This window comes from Hemitrygon akajei, chromosome 13 (assembly GCF_048418815.1).
Source record: "Hemitrygon akajei chromosome 13, sHemAka1.3, whole genome shotgun sequence".
Lineage (NCBI taxonomy): Eukaryota > Metazoa > Chordata > Chondrichthyes > Myliobatiformes > Dasyatidae > Hemitrygon > Hemitrygon akajei.
The window spans coordinates 17192597-17218085 of NC_133136.1; the positions used below are offsets into that span (position 1 = coordinate 17192597).

The 25489-nt window shown below is 41.3% G+C and overlaps 1 protein-coding gene across 1 annotated transcript in view; it reads left to right on the top strand.

Moving 5' to 3' along the window:
- The first annotated feature begins 736 nt into the window (after window positions 1-736).
- The window catches only part of LOC140737671 (uncharacterized), a 42711-nt gene continuing 17958 nt past the window's right edge, over window positions 737-25489 (top strand). Inside the window, exons 1-2 of the mRNA XM_073064200.1 lie at window positions 737-1241; window positions 7000-7413. Coding sequence (XP_072920301.1) covers window positions 1181-1241; window positions 7000-7413 — 475 coding nt within the window. The 5' untranslated portion in view covers window positions 737-1180. The remainder of the gene's footprint in view (window positions 1242-6999; window positions 7414-25489) is intronic.

Here is a 25489-nt window from a genome sequence, read left to right on the forward strand (position 1 = left end):
CATTTCCGGTTCCAACTGAGGGCAGTTGTTAAACACCAGATGGATACAGCAGGTGAAGAAGGCAGTTCACCTTCCTGGGGCAATCAGGGATGTGTGCCTCCTGACTTTTTGACCATAAGAACATGAGGAAGAACTTCTTCACTCAGAGGGTGGTAGGTGAGTGCAGTGAACTGCCAACGGAAGTGGCAGATTTGAGTTTGATTTCAACACTTAAGATAAATTTGGATAGGAACGTGGATGGGTAGGATATGCAGGGCTATGGTCTGGGAGCAGGTTGGTAGGACTAAACAGATTAACAGTTTGGCACAGACTAGATGGGCTGAAGGGCCTGTTTCCGTGTTCTATGAATTTAAGACCATAAAACATGGGAGTGGTATTAGAACATTCGGCCAATCGACTCTGTTCCTCCATTCCAGTATGGCTGATTTATTATCCCTTCCAATCCCATTCTCTTGCCTTCTCCCTGTAACTTGTCAACCTTCACTTTAAAAATTCCCAATGACTTGGCCTCCATAGCCGTCTGTGGCAATGAATTCCACAGATTCTCCACCCTCTGGCTAAAGAACTTCCTCCTCATCTCTGTTCTGAAGGGACCGCGTAGATGAAAGATCACAGAACTGGAAAGTTAACTCGCAGTCTTCTTCTCCATATATTAGGTTTATTTCCAAAACTTTCTTTATGTGTTAGGTTAGTGAATCCGCGTTAAACGTTTGTTGCTATTAATTTTGCATAGTAAGAATATCATCCCGGGGACCGTTAGACCGACATGATCTAAAGTAATCCGATCACAATAAAAGGGTCTATTCGAGTTTGTCCACCCCTTTTCCAAGAATTGACTCAACCAGCCTATTCAACAATTCTGTCCACGTAACTTTAGCGATGCTAGTTCCAGCAGTCGGTCCGATTTATCTTCCAGTAAGCAGAATTTAACAATCTTTCCCCAACCTTGAGACGGGAGTTACTGGCACAACTTGATATGTGATGTCTTGCTTAGATAAACTTAAAGGGAGAAAGAAGTCTGCTTTGAATGACCGATATTACTTATTTTAGCGAAGCGAAGAGAAGATTCGGATCAGTGCAAAGAGCCTTTGAGTGTTCTTTCTGCGATATAATCGCGACAGCAGAATAGTGTTTGCTGACCCGCAGACGTTACTCATCAGAGAGTCTGACAGAAGCTGAGATGAGGCTAGTCCCGTTGGTGCTGCTTGCCGCCTGTTTTCCTCAAGTAACTTTATTTAAAGGTAAGGCGAACTTCCCCTTTAATATTTCACCTTAATGCAGGATGCGAGATTTAAAACGTTTTCTCAAGCAGTGTGGTTCATATCTGAAATCTGGCATTGCGTCAAAAATAAACCATAGTTGAATGTAATGGGGACTGGTTACTGGGAAGGCGGAAACTTCAAAGGTAACTAGTTGCAAGAAAAGTTTTGTGTCTGAGATGCAAGCTATCAAAATCATTTAAAAATAATTGTTAAACCAATACATATCCATGCAAGTGGAACAATGTCACGAAGTGTCATTAAGATTCCAAACAGCAGCACTGGATTCGCGCCACAGACCCGCTCTCAGTGCTCCAGGTTCGGGAACAGTTACTACCCCTCAGCCAAACTGCCTCTTACACCAAACGGGCTTAAGTTGACTCGCCCCATCACGGAACAGTTTCCACAACCTATGGGCTCACTTTCAAAGGCTCTTCATCTCATATTCTCGATATTTATCCCTTATTTTTTCTTTGCTATTTGCGCAGTTTGCTTGACTTTGCCCTTTCGGGTGCGGTCTTCCATTGTGGTTCTTGGACTTACTGTGTATGCCCGCAAGAAAACCAATCTCGGGTTGTATATGGTGACATATATGTACTTTCATAATAAATCTACCTTGAAGTTCTGAACTGATATTTCGTGCATCTTTTTTTTTGTTTCCTGAACTAAATCGCGCTTTGCCTGTTGAATTTCGTCAGCCATTGTTGTCATCCATCAGCGACCGAAATTCTGCTTTTAACTTCCCCACAGTTTACGAAGTTGTGTTTCATTTTCATACTTTGAAAGTATAATCTCAGTATAATAAATCAAATCAAAGAAGGCGTGGTCCAAGTACTAACATTTTGGGAATACCTGTGTTCATTTCTCTCAAATAAAGTTAACTGTTTTCTGTATTCACTTCGACATACTTCAGCCCGAGATTGTGAGTGGATCGGTGGAATTTGTTGCCATAGGCGACTGTGGAGGCCGTGTCATTTGGTATATTTAAGGCAGAAGTTGATTGATTAGTCAGGGCAGGAAGATATGCGAGGAGAAGGTAGAGATTGGGGCTGAGAGGGAAATGGGTCCGCCATGATGAAATAGTGGAACACCTTTGTTGGGCCAAATGGCCTAATTCAGCTCGTATATTTTATGGCCTCCCATAAAATACTGGCAACTGCTGGTCTCCCATACAACCCTGCCCAGGCCTGCGCCCTGGAAACTTTGCAAGGCGTAAATCCATGGTCTCTCGAGACTAACGGATGCCTATTTTTTTATTTTATGGTCTTATGTCTTATGGCTCCTACTGTGGTATTCAACTTGATAAATGTCCATTATGTGATACTTAATCAAATGATAGTTACAAGCCAAAAATCATAAAACTGCAATTAGTGGGGTATGAAATTTTTTAAAAAAAACACAAAATGTTGGAAACATTCAGCAGATAAGGTAGTCTTTGTGAAAAGTTTATGGCACACAGAATAGAACATCCGCCGAAGTAGAAATAAATTGAAGGTCTGGGTACTTTTTAGAGGATGGGAGTTTGAAAGGCTGTTGGTTCTATATTTGGAGGAACCTTGTTGTGAATGAACCTACAAACTGGTAGGTCATTGGAATGTGGAAGGACCCGGAGGAAACCCACATGTTCACAGGGCGGACATACAAACTCCTTACAGACAGCACCAGAATTAAACTCCGATTTCCACGTCTCTGTGATAACTCTTACACTCAGAACTACTCAGCAAGGCCGTGTAAGGTCACTCAGTGCTGAATGTCCAAGACAGAACTGATAGATTTTAATTCTTTTGTAATGGAGATGCCTTCCCTGTCATTCCTGGGGATTCCAACCAGGGCAGCCTGAGAAATCTCAGAACAACTACCATCAGTATATCACCCGTGGAGCAGAGGAGCCAACACGCTTGACCTCCGTTATACCACCATCAAGAACGCTTACCGCGCCATCCCAGCCCCCACACTATGGGGAGTCCGATCACTTCTACGCTCAGTGTATAGGCAGAGATTAAAGACAGCAGCAGCAGTGGTGAGGTGTGAAGATATTGTCAGGGGAGGCAGAAGAGCACTTACAGGTCTGCTTCGAGTTGCTGGACTAGACAATATTCAGAGATTTATCTTTGAGTCTGAGTGAATATGTCACAGATGTCACTGACTTCATCAAGACCTGTGCGGGAATTCAAGAACATGCTCAACATTCCCAAAACAAAAACCATGGATGAACCAGGAGTTTTCTTGTTTGCTAGATCTGTGGCATTCAAGACTGGTGATCGAGATCTATGCAAGAAGCACAGGTATAACCTGTTTTGAGAGCGGGAAACAATTCTGATTGAAGTTAGAGATGGAATCAGATGGACATCAGCTCTGGCAGGGTTTGCAAGGCGAAACCTAGCATCACGAATGGCTGTGATGGGCTTAACGACTTTTATGCACGCTTTGAAAGGGAGAATAAAACTACAGCTGTGAGAATCCGAGCAGCATCTGTGATCTCTGTGTCTCAGAGGCTGACATCAGAACATCTTTCAAGATGTCAGGCCCTGATAGGGTACTTGGTTGAGCACTGAAAACCTGTGCCAGCCAATTGACAGGAGTGTTCAAGGAGATCTTCAATCTCCCACAGCTACAGTCAAAGGTCCCCACCAGCTTCGAAAGAAAAGCAGAGGGAGCTGCCTCAATGACTATTGCCCAGTTGCACTCACATCCACTGTGCCTTGAGATGTTGGTCACACCCAGAATCAACTCCTGCCGAAGCAAGAAGCTGGACCAACTGCAATTGGCCTAGAGCCACAACAAGTCCATAGCAGTCAATGCCACTGGCTCTCCACTTGGCCTTGGATCACCCAGACAATAGCATTTGCTAAGTCAGGATGCTATTTATTGATTGCAGTTCAGTGTTCAACACAATTATATCCTCAGTTCTAATCAACAAGCTCCAAAACCTGGGCCTCTGTATCTTCCTCTGCAACTGGATCCTCAGCTTCCTCATTGGGAGACCACGGTCAGTGCTGATCCGAAATAACATCTCTTCCTCACTGGCACACCTCAAGGATGCGTGCTTAGTCCACTGCTCAACTCGGCCTACACCCATGACTGTGTGGCTAAGCACAGTTCAAACGCCATCTATAACTCTGCTGATGACACGACTATCGTTGGCAGAATTTCAGATGATGACGAGGAGATGTCACAGCAACAACCAATGTCCGTAAAACCAAGGGATTGGTTATAGACTTCTGGAAGGTGAAGTTGAGGGGACATACACCAATTCCCATCAAGCAATCAGAAGTGGAGAGGATGAGCGGTTTCAAACTCCTGGGTGTCAACATCTCTGAAGTTCGAGCCTGGGCCCAACATATTGATGCAGTTACAAAGAAGGCACCATAGCAGCTTTATCTCATTAGGAGTTTGAGGAGATTTGGAATGTCGTCAAAGACTCTTGCAAATTTCTGCAGATGTACTGTTGAGAGCATTCTAACTGGTCACATCACCATCAGGTATGAAGGGGCCACTGCACAAGATAGAAAAAGCTGCAGAAATTTGTAAAGTCAGCCAGTTCCATCATGGGCACGAGCCTCCCCAGCATTGAGGACACCTTCAAAAGGCAATGCCTCTAAAAGGTGATATCTGCCATTAAGGACTCCCATCACCCAGGCTTCTTCTAATTGCTACCATTAAGGAGGAGGGACAGGAGTATGAAGACACACTATCAAGGTTTCAGGAGCTGCTCCTTTCCCCCCTGCCAGCAGAGTTCTGAATGGACAATGAGCCCATGTACACTGTCTCACTATTGTTATTCTTTCTTTGCTCTCTTTTTAAACAGCTTGTTTATTTTAATTTATATATATGTATTTCTTATTGTAATTAATAGTTTATTATTATTATTCTTGCGCAGTGCTACTGCTGCAAAAGAACAAATTTCATGATATACAGAACTATGCAACAGTCTTAGGCACATGTAAAACATTCTGTAAAGCAAAGATGTTTTCAAAAATAATGAAATGAAAAGTTTCTAAATATCAAAAAAATACCATAAAGAGCAATAGGCAGTAAAAAACTAAATCAAATCAATATCTGGCAAGACCACCCTTTGCCTTTAAAACTGCATCAGTTCTCTTAGGCACACCGTTGTGCAGTTTTAAAAGAAAATTGGCTGTTAGGTTATTCCAAGCATCTTGGAGAACTTGCCTCAGTTCTTCTGCAGACTTTGGCTGTCTCGCTTGCTTTTGTCCTTCCAGGTAATCCCAGACAGCCTCGACGATGTTGAGATCAGGTCTCTGTAGAGACCTTCCCATCCGAAACCATAAAATATCTAGGGTGCCTAAGACTCTGATTTGCGTAGGGAGTTAGTACAATAAAGTGGTATTGAGGTTCAAGATCAGTGGTGACTTTGTGGAATAACAGAGAAAGTATGAGCACTGGATAAACTGTTTTTTCCTTATATTTTTACATTGGTGTCCCACACTCTACTTCTTTGTTATCTCCTTTGACTCTATTTGGCAAGTGCCCATTAGTTTGATGGCCTTCCCTCTGTAGGAAATGTACAGTATGGTGATGGCTGACTATGAAGTTGAGATGTGAGAATCCTATCTTCCTGGCTGCTGTCCAGAAATCTTGGTAGTGCTGGCAACCTGCCTTTATGAGCAAAATGCAAGGGCCGTCACATCACGGAAACCAGCCTCCCCTCCATGAACTCTATCTACATTTATCATTGCCTCAGTAATGCAGCCAGCATAATCAAAGACCCTAACCCAGACACTCTCTTCTCCCCTCTTCTGTTGGGCAAAATAAAAACAAAAGTCTAAAAGCATGTACCACAAGGCTCAAGGGCAGCTTCTACCCCAATTATAAGACGATAAGAATTTCCCTAGTAGGATAAGTTGGACTCGTGACCTCAGTCTGTCTTGTTGCAATCTTGCACCTTATTGTTCACCTGCCCTACACCTTCTCTGTAACTTTCACACTTTATTCTGCATTGCTGCCGTTTTATCTTGCTCTGCCTTAATACACTGTGCAATAATTTGATCTGTATGAAAGATTTTCATTGTATCTCAGTGCATTTGACAATAATAAGCCAATACTAATTCCAATTATTTGTCCTCCAAAAGATAGAACAAATGAAGTGAAAGGTTGCGGAGTGGTAAGCCAGATGTGAGCTATTAAAATCAAAATGATGCCTTGTTCATATGTTTTTACTGTAAAAATATATAGAATTATAAATCCATTCAAATGGCTACTTAATAATGACAGAAGAAAGTTTTACAAAAATAATCTTTAAATTTGCTATGATTATAACATACAAAATTTGAAGAAGCCATTTGGTTTATCATGCCTTTCAAAATGGAGGTACATTGTTGTATCACCAAAAGGGAATTAATAATTAAGTATGAACGCAGATGTATGTGCAACACACACAAAACGCTGGAGGAACTCAGCAGGTCAGGCAGCATCTACGGAAATGAATAAACATTTGACTGTTCGGGCCAAGACCCTTTGTCATGACTGAAAAGGAAAGAGGCAGATGCCAGAATAAAAAGGTGGGGTGAGGGGGTGGACGAAAGCTGAAGGTGATATATTAAGCCAGATGTGAATTGTTATCATGTTAGCTGCAAATTGCACAAAAATACTTCAGGTAAGGAACAAATAGGCAATTAACAATAAATATTTAATGACTCTTGTCCAAGTTGCACAAATATATTTGCATGTGGATCATGCCACAGTAATACCTTATGCCTTTTTATATTCTTTTTCTTAGAGATTCCAGGCTTCAACATCAAGAATGTCCGTCTGGGCAAATGTATCCAGGCAAACAGTGAGAACAGTCGAGTATCTCTCACTGAGTGTAATCAAGATTCTACACAGCAGCACTGGAGATGGGATTCCCAGCTAAACTACATTGTCAGCATGAAAACCAACCAATGTCTGACGGTTCCTAAACCTAATGAATTTGGAGCTGTGAAACTGGAGCCCTGTGGTGGTCAACAAGCTCAGGCATGGAAATGCAGCAAACGCGGCCATTTAACTCTGGAGGGCTACAGCTTACATCTTAATATAAAGCACAAGACGAACAAGGTGCATGTTTCCCATGAGAAAGGCAAATTAAACAAGTGGCATACACTGAAAGATGAAATCATTTGTACAGAGACCAATCAAGTTTCGCAACGTGAAGGTACACCAAATATTCTTGTCTTACGATCAATTATAGTGACAGCACTGACAAGATAGAGAGGCTTGATCATAAGAGGATTATAGAAAACCACATCTCATCCGTCCTCCTATAGATCTCTGCCATGTGTTCAAATTCAAGTTCAGATTTTTATCAAACTTAAGAATGACTAGAACTATGAGATCTCACAGCATTCAAATTAAAAAATTAGAAAATATTTAAATTTTAAAATTTTTTATTTCTTATTTCTTATTTAAAATCTTGATTTCTTTAAAAAATGTTATAATTTCTTATTTTGCTACATTTTGGAAATACTTTAACTGGGATTAAAATATGATTTAAATTAGTGGATAAGAAAGCTATTGGTAATTTTTGTATATTCCTGGTACAGGATTTACAAATGTAGATGAGTTTCTGAAATTTGTCTTAGTATAGGTTATTTATTTCAGGTAAATAAAATCGCCTCGCATTACAGAAAATTTACAATGCATAAAGCCATTTGGCCCATTGTATTCATGCCAGTCAAATAAAAGTTTCCCACTTCCTGGTCTCATTTTTAGCCATAATTTATTTTAATATTAAAACCCAACAAAATGGAGGGGAGGAAAAGGAACATAAGTATATCACAAACTTTCTACAGTATTCAGATTGGATGTTTATTATCAATATGTTTAATATCCAGATTGTCTCTTTTGGGTTTGTACTACAACCCACCTGGCAAGTCTATTTCCTGCTGGGATTTTATACTCTCCAGGCGCTCAGTGGGACCTGGTGCTAGAGACATGCTATTCCAACTGTGTTTTGGGGATATGGAAGTGAGTTAACAGCTCTATTATAGCTGTAATGATTTAATCCCTTCGAACAGTATTGCCAGAGTTTTTCAGTGCATCTCAGTACATCTGATAATAATACGCCAATACTAATTCCAGTTATTTGTCTCACAAAAGATAGAACAAATGAGGTGAAAGGTTGCGGAGTAGTAAGCCAAATGTGAGCTATTAAAGTCAAAATGATACCTTGTGTATTATACGTCTGTATTCATATATGCACAAACACGTAGAGTCGTAGAGCATTACAGCACAGAAACAGGCCCTTTGGCACATATAGACTTCTCATTCTGCCTCGTCCCATTGACCAGCACCTGAACCAGAGCCTTCCATACCCTTCCTAACTAAACTTTTCTTAGATGTTGAACCCAAACCCTTATCCATCGCTTTTGCTGGTAGCTCATTCCAGACTCTGAGTGAAGAATTCCCCCTCGTGTTCCCCTTGAAGTGTCCACCCTTAGCCCATGACCTCACCCAACCTCAGTGGAAAAGGTCTGCTTGCATTTACACTGTCTATAATTTTTATATACCTCCCTTCATTCTCCTACACTCCAGGGAATAAAGTCCTAACCTAGTCAACCTGTAACTCAGGTCCTCAAGTCCTGGCAACATCCTTGTAAATTTTAGAGACATAGAAAAGTACAGAACAGAAAAAGGCCCTTTGGCCCATCTAGTCCATGCTGAATCATTTAAATACCCTAGTCCCATCGACCTGCATCTGGACCATAGCCCTCCATACCTCTCTCATCCATGTACCCATCCAAACTTCTCTTAAACATTTTTCTGTACTCATTGTATTTATTGATAACTTATTGATATGATATTATTGATTAATTTTATGTGAGTTTGTAAAGATGATCCTCCACAATCTTGTCATCGGGTTTGGAGGCTTGCGTGTCTCAATGATCCGGAGAGCTATACTGGCTGGAATCAGGACTTGTGGTAGGGTCGTGCCAAACAGGTCAAAGAGTAGAGGCCAAACTAAGAGTGGTCCACCAGTCCTCCAGGTTTGGGGGTTCAGCTCAGGGCTAACAACCCCGACTAGTTAAAAAGATTGTTATGGAAACAGCAATGAAGAATCTTTCTATATCTGTTTGATGGTAGATAGCGATGGAGGACCTTCATTGCTGCCCTAATTGCCAGTGGCATAATGGGCAATAAGTAAGTAAGTAAGCAGAGATGATATGCAGATCATTTCTATGTATACAAACTATTCTTGATAATTTCCATGTTATAGGTAGGCTGCAGATTGGACCTCAAAAGAAGAGGTTGTTTTAGTTAAAAACAGCCTCCTTATAAATCGCAAACTGTTGGAGGAACTTCGCAGATCAAACAGCATTTGTGGAGGAAAATGGATAGTTGATGTTTAGGGTCATGGCCCTGCATTAGGACTCAGAGTGGAGACAGAAGATAGCTAGCATAAAGAGGTGAGAAGGAAGCGTGGGGCAGGTGCTGGTTAGTGTTAGCTGAAACCTGGTCAAACAAGAGAGGAGGAGAGACGGGTTCACAGATGGAAGCTGGTGGGTGATATGTGAAAACAGATAAAGTAAAAAATGTACAGATGGAGACAGAGTTTGCAGGTTGGTAACTGGAACCAGATAAGGAAGAAAGGATAGGGAGAGTAGACCAGGGGAGAAGAAACCTAGATGGATAGGTATGTGAGTGAAGGGGGAAGGTGGAAATGAGGAAAAGTGAACAAAGGGAGAGAGAGCCTAAGTAGACTATGAGGAGAGGGAAAGGAACATGAGAGTGTGGGCTATGTGAAAATTCAGTTAATTTGTAAATAATTTCTGGAAGGCATGTGGAGTTGAACTGAACATCGGTTTGGGAAGAAAAGGTAGTTGTGCTCTTTAGAAATAAAAGTAGATGGGGGAGATGACAGTCGGAAGGGCTCTTGATGATCAAAAGTTCAAACAATTCAAAGTTCAAAGTAAATATATTATCAAAGTACTTACATCTGTCACCATACACAACCCTGAGATTCATTTCCTTACAGGAATACACATAAATCCAATAACCATAATAGATTCAATGGAAGGCCACACCATCAGGGTGGACAACCAATGTGCAAAAGACATCTGTGCAAATACAAAAGAAAGCAAAAAAGAATAAATAAATAAATAGATAGATAGATAAATGAATGAACACATAAATAAAGATATCAAGAACACGAGATGAGGAGTCTTTGAAAGCGAGTCCAGAATTTGTGGGGCAGTTCGGTGATGGGGCAAGTGAAGTTATCCCTTTTGGTTCAAGAGCCTGATGGTTGAGGGGTAGTAACTGTTCCTGAACCTGGTGGTGTGAGTCCTGAGACAGCAGTGAGAAGAGAGTATGACCTGGGTGGTGGAGGTCCCGGATGTTGAATACTGCTTCCTCTAGGTGCTCCGGTTTCCACTCAGACTCCAGAGAAGGACTGGTTAGCAGGAAAATTGGTCATTGTAATTTGTCCTGTGATTAGGAGTGTTAAATAGATGTGTTGCTGGGCAGTGTGGCTCAGAGGGCTGGAAGGGCCTGTACTGCACTGTATCTCTAAATCAATAAAATAAATAAATATAAAGATGATGTCTAACAAGTCCAAAGATGCAGAGACAGGAGGAGAACAACTAAAGGAAGTTCTATTGTGTTTTTCTGCTGTACTCTTCCTTATCATTGGTCATACTCTGATGATTATCAACAAAGTTCTCTTTAATTCTGTGATAGTTGACCAGTGATTTTCAAATGACTAACATTTTTATATTGTTATCTCCTTCCCTTAAAGTCCCAAAGTATTTATCAGAAGAGCAAAAGTATCAAGATGTTGGAAATTAGAAATTAAAAAAACGTTCAAGGTGCACAGGAAGTCAAACAATGTTAGTGTAAAAAAATAATTGGAGTACATAAACGTTACCACATACAACCCTGAGATTCTTTTTCTGCGGGCATACTTAGCAAATCTATAGAACAGTAAACAAAAGGAACTATTAACTGTAAACAAACTGTACAAATGCAGATATAAAGAAATAGTAATAAATAACAAGCATGAAATAACGTAGAAACATAGAAAACCTGCAGCACAATACAGGCCCTTCAGTCCACAATGCTGTGCCTCGGGTTACCCATAGTCTTCTATTTTTTTAAGCTCCACATAAATATCCAGGAGTCTCTTAAAAGACCTTATTGTATCCACCTCTACCACTGTCGCTGGCAGCCCATTCCACCCACTCACCACTCTCTGAGTAAAAACTTAACCCCGACATCTCCTCTGTACCTACTTCCAAGCACCTTAAAACTGTTCCCTCTCATGTTAACCATTTCAGCCCTAGGAAAAAGCCTCTGACTATCCACATGATCAATGCCTCTCATCATCTTTTCCACCTCTATCAGGTCACCTCTCATCCTTCGTCACTCCAAGGAGAAAAGGCCAAGTTCACTCAACCTATTCTCATAAGGCATGCTCCCCAATCCAGGCAACATCCTTGTAAATCTCCTCTGCATCCTTTCTTTGGCTTTCACACCCTTTCTGTAGTGAGGCAACCAGAACTGAGCACAGTACTCCAAGCGGGGTCTGATCAGGGTCCTATATAGCTGTAACATTACCTCTCGGCTCTTGAACTCAGTCCCATAGTTGATGAAGGCCAATGCACCGTATGCCTTCTTAACCACACAGTCAACCTGCACAGCAGCTTTGAGTGTCCTATGGACTCGTACCCCAAGATCCCTCTGATTCTCCACACTGCCAAGAGTCTTACCATTAATACTATATTCTGCCATCATATTTGACCTTCCAAAATGAACCACCTCACACTTATCTGGGTTGAACTCCATCTGCCACTTCTCAGCCCAGTTTTGCATCCTATCAATGTCCCGCTGTAACCTCTGACAGCCCTCCACACTATTCACAACACCCCCAACCTTTGTGTCATCAGCAAATTTACTAACCCATCCCTCCACTTCCTCATCCAGGTCATTTATAAAAATCACAAAGAGTGGGGGTCCTAGAACAGATCTCTGAGGCACACCAGTAAGTGGTGGCTGTGGTTAAAAGTTGGGTCTTTTGGTTGTTCATTTTCTCCTTTTGCAACTTCGGTTTGTTCTCTGCAGCACAGCGCAGGTCACTCTCATGTAGCGCAGCTCCCTCTTGAACAGATTTCCACCATTGAGTGCAATGTCTTCCCAGATTTTAGATGTAATAACAATAATAATGGCTCCGTCTGTCTAAGTAGACAATGGATGTGCCCGTTCCGGGGCGCAGACCTGGGCGATGAATATGGAGATCCTGGGCTGCCCAGACATCAAGATCCCCCTCTCAGCCTCACGGATGTGGTCCAAAAGAATGCGAAGCTGTACATTTGCCATCAGCTTGGCTGCAGGAGCTGCCGGGAGGTGACATGATACGTCATCCAACCATCTTAGGGGCCCCACTCCGGATTTGTGTAGGGTTTACTCCTTAGCCTTCTCTTCGCCCAAAGATTTCCAGAAGGCAGTGGGATCCGTAACCCTGGATACGGGCCCATACCGGGTACTGTCAGTCGGAGACAGCTGAGCCCGGGACTTGTGTAAGGTAGGGTTGGCATGCCCTGTAGTAGCGACATATGAGCCACTACCCACTATCCTTTTAGATGTAATGTTTAACTGATAATACTGTTGCAAGGACAGTGACATCTAGGACATACATATGTAAGGTAATAGTATCTAGCTTTCACGATATTTTATGTGGATTGAATGTAATTGCAATTTCAATATAATTTACAATAATTCTAACTGTAGTTTTTGCTAATTATGGTTTGTTATATCCTTTTGCCAATCACATTGTGAAATAAACAATGCAAGAAACGAGAAGATCTGTAATTTAGAGTCAATGAATCCATTATAAAGTTGGGTGCAGGAAGAGAGATAAAAGACTAAAATCTTTAAATTTTACACTTTCAAATTTTCAGTAACTAATAACTGGAGGAATGAAACCCCACTACTGTTGATTTTCAGTACCTTGGAGTTTAGGAGGGAGTAACATTTATCGCATAGAGCCGGGTAACACTTGACTTTCTAACGACATTCATACACAGTTAGCACCTCTTGGTTTCAATCTGTCCAGTCCTGAAGGAGGAAGTGATCTAGTTTGTAGCTATGTCACAAATACACTAACGTCATGCCCTTCAGTGGCTTCCAGTTCTGAAGTGCATGGCAGGATGATGCTTTGGCACTGACATGCTCTCACACAGAGTGTTTCTGCATCTACTCTCCTGAAGTTGCTGGATCATTTCTGCCTAGATTGCAATGAACGTCATTAGCCTTCGCATCAGAATCCGAATCAGGTTTATTCTCACATGAGGGCAAAATTTGGATTGTTGGTTCCAAGAGAAGTGGACGATTTGTTATTGTTGATGTGTATTATATTTTCGAGTTCTGTAAATTGGAAAGAAAATTCATAAACCTGAGGTGCAAAATGACTTGGGAGTCCTCATGCAGGATTCCATCAAGGTTAGTTTGCAGGTTGAGTCTGTGGTGAGGAAGGCAAATGCAATGATAGCATTCATTTCAAGAGGACTAGAATATAAAAGCAAGGATGTACATTGAGGCTTTATAAAGCACTGGTGAGGCCTCATTTGGAGTGTTGTCAGCAGTTTGGGGCTCCTTAGAAAAGATGTGCTAACAATGGAGAGGGTTCAAAGAAGATTCGAAAAAATGATTCTGGGATTGAAAGGCTTGTTATATGAAGAGCATTTGATGGGGCTGGGCCTATACTTACTGGAATTCAGAAGAATGAGGGGTTACTTCATTGAAGCTTATTGAATGTTGAAAGGCCCCGACGGAGTGGATGTGGAGAGGATGTTTCTTATGGTAGAGGAGTCTAAGACCAGAGGACACAGCCTCAGAATAGAGGGGTGCCGTTTTAGAATGGAGATGAGGAGGAATTTCTTTTGCCGGAGAGTGGTGAATCTGTTGAATTAATTGCCACAGGTGGCTGTGGAGGCCAAGTCTTTAGGTATATTTAAGGCAGAGGGAGAAGGCAGGAGACAGTTTGAGAAGGAAAATGGATCAGCCATGATGAAATGGCAGAGCAGATTCAATGGGCCAAATGGCCTAACTCTGCTCCTGTGTTTTATGGTTTTATGCTCTTACGCTAAACTGAGATTTCTTCATGGTCCCAGCTTATTACTTCTACAACCAACCTCATTAAGATGAAGAAGAAAAATTCTGTAGGTATTTCCCATTTGATCCTATTAAAGCCACTACTGCTTTATTAGACCCACTCGCTTTGTTCTACTTGTTGCTATGGAGAAAGCACATTCTTCTGAAACATTTCTCAGATGTCCTCCCTCTGGTGAATAACGGCAATGTTCTATTTAACACGACGTTGGTTGCACTAATGTTTTTCAAATGAACAGAATTCGTATCTCATTTTGAATAACTTCCCTTTTAAAATCTTTGCAAACAGTGAACCACAATTAAATTTTTGACATTATAACTAATAAATCTCTGTGAAAATTATTGAGGTTTCATGCTTTATTTGTAGTGTGAGATTAATAACTGTTTAAGATACGACCTGGAGTTAAATGTAACTTGCTAGTTCATTAAATTGTGGATTGGATAGCACAGAAGCAGGGCCTTTTGGCCCACTGAATCCATGCCAACTCCACCTACACTAATTCAGCGTTAGTCCCATTTTCCTTGCATCCTATCAACCCTCCTCTGTTTCTAACATTCGTCGAAACATTAGGGACAATTTACCGAGAAAATTGATTTTCCAATTGCATGTTCAAAGTTCGAAGTAAAATTTATTATCAAAGTACATACATGTCGCTACATACGACCCTGAGATTCTTTCTCCCCAGGCATACTTAGCAAATCTATAGACCAGTAACTGTTCACTGTAAACAAACTGCAAATGCAGATATAAATAAATAGCAATAAATAATGAACATGAAATAATAATATAACAGCGTCCCTAAATGAGTCCTTAAATGAGTGTAGCTATCCCCTTCTGTTCCGCAGCCTGATGGTTGAGAGGTAGTAACTATTCTTTAACCTGGTGGTGAGAGTCCTCAGGCTCTTGCACCTTCTACCTGATGGTAGCAGTGAGAAAAGAACATGGTCTGGGTGGTAAGGATCTCAGATGATGGATGCTGCTTTTCTATAGCAACGTTTCATGCAGATGGGAGGGTTTTACCCATGATGCACTGGGCCAAATCCACTACCTTTTGTAGGACTTTCCACTCATAGCCATTGGTGTTCCCATACCAGGCTGGAATACCAGCCAGTCAGCACACTTTCCACCACACATTTAGAGCAGCTTGCCAAGGTTTCCGATGACATGCCAAACCTCCGCGAACACCTGAGGAAGTAGAGGCGCTGTCGTGCTTTCTTTGCAATTACAGGACAAGTCCTCTGAGATAGTGACACCCAGGAATTTAAAGTTACTGACCCTCTCCACCTCTGATCTTCCAGTGATTACTGGTTGTCTGGATGTCTGGTTCACTGCTCCTGAAGTCTACAATCATTTTTGTGGTCTTATTGACATTGAGTGAGAGGTTGTTGTTATTACACCACTCAGCTAATTTCCCTCCTGTATGTTGATTCATCATCCCTTTTGATACAGCCCACGATAGTGGTTTCATCAGCAAATTTGTTTATGGTGTTGGAGCTGTATTTAGCCACACAGTCATAGGTAAAAAGTGAGTAGAGCAGGATGCTGAGTGTGTGCCTTCTAACTCCTGTACCTCCTCCCTGACAGTAATAATAATAAGAGGGCAGTCCCAGGTGGTGAGCGATTGCCTTTTGAAGATCTCCTGGATGGGGGAGAGGGTGGTGCCCATGACGGAGCTGGCTGAGTTTACCAACCAACCTCTGCAGCTTTGACTGATCCTGTGCATTGGTGCCTCCATTCCTGATGGTGATGCAACCAATCAGAATGTTCTGCACAGTACATTTGTAGAAACTTGCCAAGTCTTTAGGTGACATAGTAAATCTCCTCCAACTCCTACTAGCTTGCCCTCTTCATAACTGTATCAATGGCTGTGTGGCTGCATCATCGTTTGGTATGGGGGTAGAGGTCGGCTTACTGCACAGGGTTGAAGTAAGCTGCAGAGAGTTCCAAATTTAGTCAGTTCCATCACGGGCATTAGACTCCAAAGTACCCAGGACATCTTCAGGGAGCGGTGCCTCAAAAAGGCGGCATACATCATTAAGGACCTCCAGCATCCAGTACATGCTCTCTTCTCATTGTTACCACCAGGTAGGAAGTACAGAAGCCTGAAGGCACATCCTCAGTGATTCAGGAACAGCTTCTTCCCCTCTGCATCCGATTTCTGAATGGACATTGAACCCATGAATACTACCTCACTACTTTGTTAATTTCTATTTGTGCACTACTTATTTAATTTAACTATTTAATATATATACCTACTGTAATTCACATTTTTTCTATTATTATGTATTACATTGTACTGCTGCCGCAAAGACAACTTTCATGACATGATGTTAAACCAGATTCTGATTCTGATAAATTGGGTCTAAGATAGATCCTCAGAGATGTGGACACTGAAGAACTTGAAGGTGCTCACCCTTTCTGCCCCTCCACCTCTGACCCCTCAGACACAGACAGACAGACATACGTTATTGATCCCGAGGGAAATTGGGTTTTGTTACAGTCACACCAACCAAGAATAGTGTAGAAATATAGCAATATTAAAAAAACCATAAATAATTAAATAATAATAAGTAAATTATTCCAAGTGGGAATAAGTCCAGGACCAGCCTATTGGCTCAGGGTGTCTGACACTCCGAGGGAGGAGTTGTAAAGTTTGATGGCCACAGGCAGGAATGACTTCCTATGACGCTCAGTGTTGCATCTCGGTGGAATGAGTCTCTGGCTGAATGTGTTCCTGTGCCTAACCAGTACATTATGGAGTGGATGGGAGACATTGTCCAAGATGGCATACAACTTGGACAGCATCCTCTTTTCAGACACCACCGTCAGAGAGTCCAGTTCCACCCTCACAACATCACTGGCTTTACGAATGAGTTTGTTGATTCTGTTGGTGTCTGCTACCCTCAGCCTGCTGCCCCAGCACACAACAGCAAACATGATAGCACTGGCCACCACAGACTCATAGAACATCCTCAGCATCGTCCGGCAGATGTTACATGAAGTTTACATGAAGATATGTAAACTTCCCTCCAGTTCTAAAGTAAGATTTGCATTGGTGGCAATAATTTGCTGAACAGCTTTCAAAGTGTGCAGTTTTCACAATATTATATGTAGGTCGATGTGTTTAAATATTTTATCAACTTTTAAAAATTTTAGTGTCTGATAAATGTAATTTGTTTCTAAATCTAACAGTTATTTTCCAAGATTTAAAGTTATTCTTTCCTTAAAATCAAAGTTTCTTTTCAAATTGTATTCCCGGGATAGTTCCACCAAGATTAAAGACTCACAGGAATTTTTTGTTTTCACATTAGCAATGCAAAATTCATCCCAGGTCAAGAACAAAAATGATCTGGAATTAGAGAAAGTGATTAAAAGATATATCCATTACTGAATGCACAATGAGCCCATGAACACTTCCTCACTATGTTTTGGGCTCTCTTTTTCCACTACTTACTTAATTTATTTATATACTGTTTATATTTCTTATTGTAATTCGTAGTTTTATTATTATTATGTATTGCTGCCTCTAAACAACAAATTTCACAACATATGCCAGTGATATTAAACCTTATTCCTACTATATTCTGCAATTGTTTCTTTATCACATCAGGACACCTTTCAAGGGTATTTAAAATCATGTAAATTTATTCACAAAAATATAAGCAAAAATATAGAAAAAATCTTCACTTTCTTAGTAGCGTTTTAATGTTATTGCATCTCTACACTTGCAGTGTGAGTATGTTGTGTATCAGGACACGGTTGCAACCCACGTAGTTCCCTTTTGGTGATACAAAACTTCAACCTACATTGACTTAGTTTCTCGGTGTTTTGTGACAGAATGGCTTTCGACTGCGATCCCTGACCACAAAACCGTTGATTTGGCTGCACCAAGCTTCAATGCATCTCTAGCACGTCCTCCTGCTGACTGCAACATGCCAGTCTGCAGCATTTCCTGGCTGATATCTTTTTGTATAGTGTTGGATTAGGAACTAAATTGTTATTTATCTTGTAGTTTAACTTCCTTTATGCTTGCTTAAGTGATTGTTTTATCATCTGTCTGTCTATAAAATTTCAGTTGAATTTCAGTAGCTTGCAGTATAGTTGGTTCTGTGTAGAATCAGAATCAGGTTTAGTATCTCTGGCATATGTCAAGAAATTTGTGGTTTTGCAGCAGCAGTACATTGCAATACATAATAATAAAAAATGATAAATTACCATAAGATATACATAAGAATATAAATAAATTAAATAAGTAATGCAAAAGAGAGCAAAAAAAGTGAAGCAGAGTGCATGGGGTTAATTACCCATTCAGAAATCTGATGGCAGAGCGGGAAGAAGCTGTCCTTAAAATGTAAATCGAGGGACCACTTTCGCAAGCACCTCCGCACCATCCACCACAAACAGGACTTTGGGAGGAGCAGCACCTTGTACTCTATCTTGGTACCCTCCAATCTGATGGAATGAATATTGATTTCTCCTTCCAGTAAACAATTTTTCCCCTTTCCTCTATTCCCCACTCTGACGTTTTACTTCTCTCGCCTGCCAATGACTTCCTCCTAGGTCTCCTCCTCATTTGCTTTCTCCTATGACCACTCACCTCTCCAATCAGAATCTGTATTCTCCAGCCCTTGACCTTTCCCACCCACCTGGCTTCACCTATCACCTTCCGGCTAGCCTCTTTCCCCTCCTCCCATCTTTTTCTTCTGACATCTTCCCCCTTCCTTCTCAGCCTCGAACAAGGTTCTTGGCCCGAAACATTGACTATCTAGATGCTGCTGAGTTCCTCCAGCATTTTATGTATGTTTCTCTGTATTTTAAGCATCTGTAGACTTTCTCATATTCCTAAAATGTTGAGTGTGTGCCTTCAGGCTCCTAACCTCCTCCTTGATGGTAGCAGTGAGAAGAGTGTATGTCTTGGGTGATGGGGTGGGTGGGTGTGTCCTTAATGACAGATACTGCCTTTTTGAGGTATCGCCTTTTGAAGATGTCCTCAATGCTGAGGAAGCTCTTTTCTACAATGGAGCTGGTTGAGTTTGCAACTTGCTGCAGCTTTTTCTGATCCTGTGTTTGACATCTGAAACTCACAAATAAATTAGTTTTTTGTGAGTTTGAAATGCCATGGCAGCATTAGTCAAGACTGTCCTTTTTCACAGAGCTGACTTTTTCATCAGAGACTGTCCTTTTTCATCAAAGAAGACTCCATTATCTAACTATCTTCAGCCAATTTGCAGTGTAAAGGGAGGACACAATGTCTGTGGTCCTTTGTTACTTGACTTGCTTCTCTTTAATTCCTTCTTACTTGCTGAGAAGCTGACTCTGTCTGACCTGTACTATGATGAATATCCAATTCAACAACCATAAGGTTTATGCCTGCCTCTTGACTTCCAAAGAAAACTTTCTAGACAATATCATCTCCAGATCCAACAAAATGATCCAGCATTTTAATATTTACCTGCACAGTTCTTCCTCTGTAGTGTTTACACTTTATTCTGTATTGTTATTGTTCTGCCTCAATGCGCTGCGTAATGAATTAATCTGTATGATCAGTATGTCAGACAAGCTTTTCACTGTATCTTGGTACACGTTGCAATAATAAACCAATACCAACAGCAGTTTGGCTACCTAAAGTGTATCTTTCACTGAGCTGGTGATCTGCCTGTAGCACTGGATGTTGGTCTCAACCTATGGGAACCCACGCAAAATGCTGGAGAAGCTCAGCAAGTTAGGCAGCATCTATGGTGAGTGATAAGCTCAATATTTTTGGGCTGAGACCCTTCATCAGGACTGGAAAAGGGGGAAGAAGGCAGACTAAGAAGCTGGGTGTAAGCAAAGGAGTACAAGCTGGCAGGTGATAGGTGGGACCAGATGAGGGGGAGAAAGTAGAAGCAAGATGACAGCGCACTCTGACGAAGAAGCCTCTCGGTGGGGGGCAACCAAAAGGCGATACTATCTTTTGTAAGTGTATTTTTTTATGATCGCAAGTCCCTGCTGGACTTTAAGAACATAAATTACTGCAGGTCTACCCCACCAGCAAGTTGCTCGTTGGTAGAGAAATGGAAGGAGCTGGACTTGGTGTGGTTGTACTGCTGTGCGTCAGAGGAGACGGTGCACAGAGGCTGGGGGTGGTCTAACAGAGAAGGATGGGCTGAGTTGCTTCTCTTGTGGTCGCAAGCCTCTGTTGGACATGGATAACGTGGGAAGCTGCAAGTCCGATTCACTGTGATTAGCGTACAGTGGGGAGGTGCGTGGCTTCAGTCATGGTAAGGAGACATTGTGGTGCAGCGTCCAGGTGCAAGTCACTGCTGTACTCTGGTGTTGGCTCGACAGAAGACAAGTTGTATTGTGTTCGACTGTGACTGCTGCAACATTCATAGACTCAGGGACTTGGACTATATTTTTTGTGTGACTGTACTTTACTGATATCTTATATGTGCTGTATTTGCCTTGTGCTGAGTGTATGAATGTTGGTACTGTGTTTTGCAGCTTGGCCACAGAATAACGCTGTTTCATCTGGCTGTATTCATGTATTGTTGAATGATAGTTCAACTTGAACTTGAACTGGGAGGGTGGCTGGGTGGGGGAGGGGGGATGGAGTACAAAACTGCGATGGGATAGATGGAAGAGGTAAAAGGCTGGAGAAGAAGGAATCTGATAGGAGAGGGCAGTGGACTAAGGGAAGGAGTAGGAGCAGTGGAGGGAGATGATGGGCAGTTGGGAAGAGAAAAGGTCAGAAGTGAACCAGGATGGGGAATGGAAAAAGAAAGAAGGAAGGAGGGGGAGGGTAGAAATTACCAAGTGAGAAAAATCTTCTTTCATACTGTCAGCTTTTAGGCTAAACAGACAAAACATGTGGTGTTGTTCTTCTAACCTGAGTGTGGCCTCGTTGTGGCATTAGAGGGGCCATGGATCAACAGTCTTAACCTTATATATTTGTGACTTGATCTTTAATTACTGCCCCTAAATTCCCTGACATTAATCAATCCACTTTGTATTTGTTGTTGCTTTTTATGTATGCGAAATGTAACTTCTTCAAGGATTGTGACATCAGTTTTTGACTGAGAATCGCCTCTGGTCAGTCTAGTGCACTTAGGGTTCAAATGCAGAGTAAGCTGTCTTCTGTTCTGCTATAACAATGCCTTAAAACTAGTTGTGTGACTTTTTTTACTTAAAGTGAGTTACATTTGGCTAAAATTTTAGATTAGATTTAAATTAGCTTTATTTATCACGTGCATCGAAACATATTGTGAAATGCATCGTTTGCATCAACGAACAACACCGTCCAAGGATGTGCTGAGGACAGCCCACAGGTACCTGCACACTTCCGGCACCAACATAGCAAGCCCAGAACTTACTAATCTTAGCCCATGTACTTGGACTGTGGGAGACAAGCGGAGCACCCAGAGGAATTTTACACGGTCATGGGGAGAACGTACAAACTCCTCACAGACAGCGATCAGAATTGAACATCAGTTACTAGCTCTGCAGTCTTTACACTAACCGCCATGCTACCGCGCTGCACAAGTTTATAATCATCATCATCATGTTCCACGTCTGAATGTGAGTGATCACGGTCTTATCCGTGGCCATGATTGTTCTTGGCAAATGTTTCTACAGAAGTGGTTTGCCATTGCCTTCTTCTGGACAGTATCTTTACAAAGATGGGTGACCCCCTCCCCCCCCCAACTATTATCAATACTCTTCAGAGATTGTCTGCCTGGTGTCAGTGCTCACATAACCAGGACTTGTGATATGCACCAGCTGCTCATACAACCATTCACCACCTGTTCCCATGGCGTCACTTGACCCTGATCGGTGTTACACCTTGCCCAAGGGTGACCTGCAGTCTACAGAGGGAAGGAGCGACTTACACCTCCTTTGGTAGAGATGTATCTCCACCTCATCACTCGTAAGTTTATATTAGCCCGTTTTATATTTTTAGAAAACACAGTAGACGAGGGTCAGTGATGTAGGATTTTTGTTTGTTTATTTATTGAGATACAGCGCAGAATACGCCTTTCCAGCCCTTTGTCCACCCAGCAACCCACCCCCCAATTTAACCCTAGCCTAATCACGGGACAATTTACAATGACCAATTAACCTACAAACCAATAGTTTTTGGACTGTGGCAGTTAACCGGAGCACCTGGAGGAAACCCACGTGGTCACGGGGAGAACGTACAAACTCCTTACAAGCAGCGACGGGAATTGAACCTGGGTGACTGGTACTGTAAAGTGTTGTGCTAGCCACTATGCTACCATTCTTGCATGCATCTCATGAAAGCACTTAGGCTTGGGAAGTTCAATTGATATTATTACCCCATTGGACGCATGAGACATGAGGTATTTCTTTATTTACTTATGGAATGTGGATGTTGGTGACAAGGCCAGAATTTGTGTCTGTCCCTAATTATCAATGGTGGAGATTTGCTGGCTTGATTAATTACAGTCCTTTCTGTTGAAGGCACGACTACAGTCTGTTGGGTAGAGAGTTCCAGGATTTATTCCCAACGATAGTGTAATTAAGGAATAACAGTATATTTCCATCATGATGATGTAGGGGCACTTCTATCAGATACAGGGGTGGTCTCATTAATAGATTTACAGCAGCATAGCAAGCCATGATTGATACTCCATTTCAATCTTCATCTTCCCTCGGTGAAGTCCAGGCTGCATGTGCTGAATGAACTATGTACAGAATCAGAATCAGAAACACGTTTAGTATCATATGTCATGAAAAATGTTGTTTTGTGGCAGCAGTGCAGTGCAATTCATAATAAAACTGTAAATTACAATAAAAAATATAAACAGTGGATTCTGGTTAATTGGAACACATCTGGACCAGTACATTTGAGGCCGACTAAGCGACTGCCCCAGTTAGCCGAAGTTTCATGGAAAAGGTATAAAAAAAGTCAAACTACCATTGAGTCAAAATTCATGTATTTAAATTAAATACAAAACAAATTAGAACACTACCAATACAACTACAGTACTATATAACTGTGTATTAGTTCCTAATAGTATTGATGGAGAAATTAATCCAGGGTACATTGCCATGTTCTTTTGATTGACTATAAATGAACAAACGCAGACACCTAGTGCAGGTGATGGACACCTTCGTGCAATGCTTTTGATGATTTCATCCTCCAAATCTTCATTTTCATTGTAACATTCAAGATAATTGTTGATACAAGAAGGAAGGAGGTACAGAAGCCTGAAGGCACACACTCAGCAGTTCAGGAACAACTTCTTCCCCTATGCCATCTGATTTCTAAAAGGACATTGAACCCATGAACACTACCTCACCTTTTTGCATTATTTCAGATTTTGCTCTCCTCTTTTTAATTCAACTACTTGATATACATACTGTATATTTTCCCGTGATATTAAAACCTAATTCTGATTCTGATCCTTCAAATTCTTCATAGTACCTAACTTGTTGAAGTTGTGAAATTGTTTCATTTTCACTCTCAGCGGTTTCAGGCATCCCCATGCCTGAATGCTTGAAGCTCTAGTGAGCAAAACAGTTCTGAATTGCCTTACTGCTTATCTTTCACCATCAGTGACAAAAATCACAGCTTTTTGAATACAAATACATGCAAAAGATGCTATTCAAAAACTGTTTGCTCTCAGGATGGTGTTGTGTCTAACAGCCACACAAGTGCATGCATATGATGCTAATTAGAAATTGTTCAGCAACAGCCTCCTGTCCCAATTAAGCAGCATAGTGTCCCAAATAAACTAATGGAATCCTGGCTATTTTCTCGATTATTTTTAATATGTTCTTTAAAAGTTGCCCCAAATAAGTGACTGCCCTGATTAACCAATGGCCCAATTAACTGGAATCCATGGTACACAATGGATTCTGTACACAGTGAATTCTGGTTCATTGTGAGACACCTGGACCAGTACATTTTGGCCCCAATGAGCCAATGTTTCATGGAAATAGTTGAAAAGGTATAAAAATAGACAAACTACCATTTAACTGTGTAACAAATTATGTATTTAAATGAAATACAGAACAAATTAGAACACTACCAATACTACTACACTGTTATAAAACTGTGTATTAGTTCCTAATATTTATCAATGGTGAATTCCTCCAGAGCTCTCTGCTGAGTTTTTTTGATTGACAGTAAATGAACAAAATCAGGGCAGACACCTAGTGTAGATGATAGACTTCCTTCATTGCCTTCCTGCATAAAGTAGTGTCAAAAGTTACTGCTTTTTAATTTGGCATCTGCCAGTCCAAATGAATAACATAGCACAAGCACATGCAGCTGTTTGGTCTAAGCATGGTGTAGTGTCTGACGGCCACACAAGTGTGTGCGACTGATGCTAGATGTTTTTGTACTTTAAGAGTTGTCCCAAATAAGCAGTTGCCCCAATTAAATGATCAGAATCAGAATCAGACTTTAATCGCCAAGTACCTATGCACATACAAGGAATTTACTTCCGGCAGATGTTGTCTCTCTGCTCATAACAATAATAATGATAAATATAAATGAAAATATAGATTATACATACAGGTAGTGCAATCCAAGTAATAGTTAGCTGACAGTTAACCGGCAGTTAACTGTTCAGCAAAGTGACCGCAGTAGGGAAAAAACTTCTCCAGTGCCTATTAGTCTTAGTCTGGATGGCCCAATTAGTGCAAAAAGAGAGAGGACAAAAATAATGAGGCTGCTAATGTTGACTGCTCCAGTCTGTGGGCATTAGATGCTTTGTGAGTATTAAAGATAAAGCTTTTAAATTATTTTGCATGGAAGGACTGTGAACGTTTGCTATACCCACTCACCATATTTTACCCTTTGGCCAATTGTTGTACTTTCCGTTCAATGTGTCAACCTGCTGGGATTCAGGGAAGAAACACTGGATTTCATTCCTGAAGATCAAAAAAAACTGCGGATGCTGGGAATCTGAAGCAAAAATATGAGATGCTGGGAACATTCAGCAGGTCAGGCAGCGTCGGACAAAAGAGAAGCAATCAACAACTTTGGGTCTGCAATGCTTTGTGAGAACAGTTTCTACAGTTTTTCTAGCATTTTTCTGTTTTCCTCTTGGAGTTCAGTTCCTCCACCAATGCTAATGCCTGCTCGTTTAGCAATCTATAAATGGTTTTAAAACGC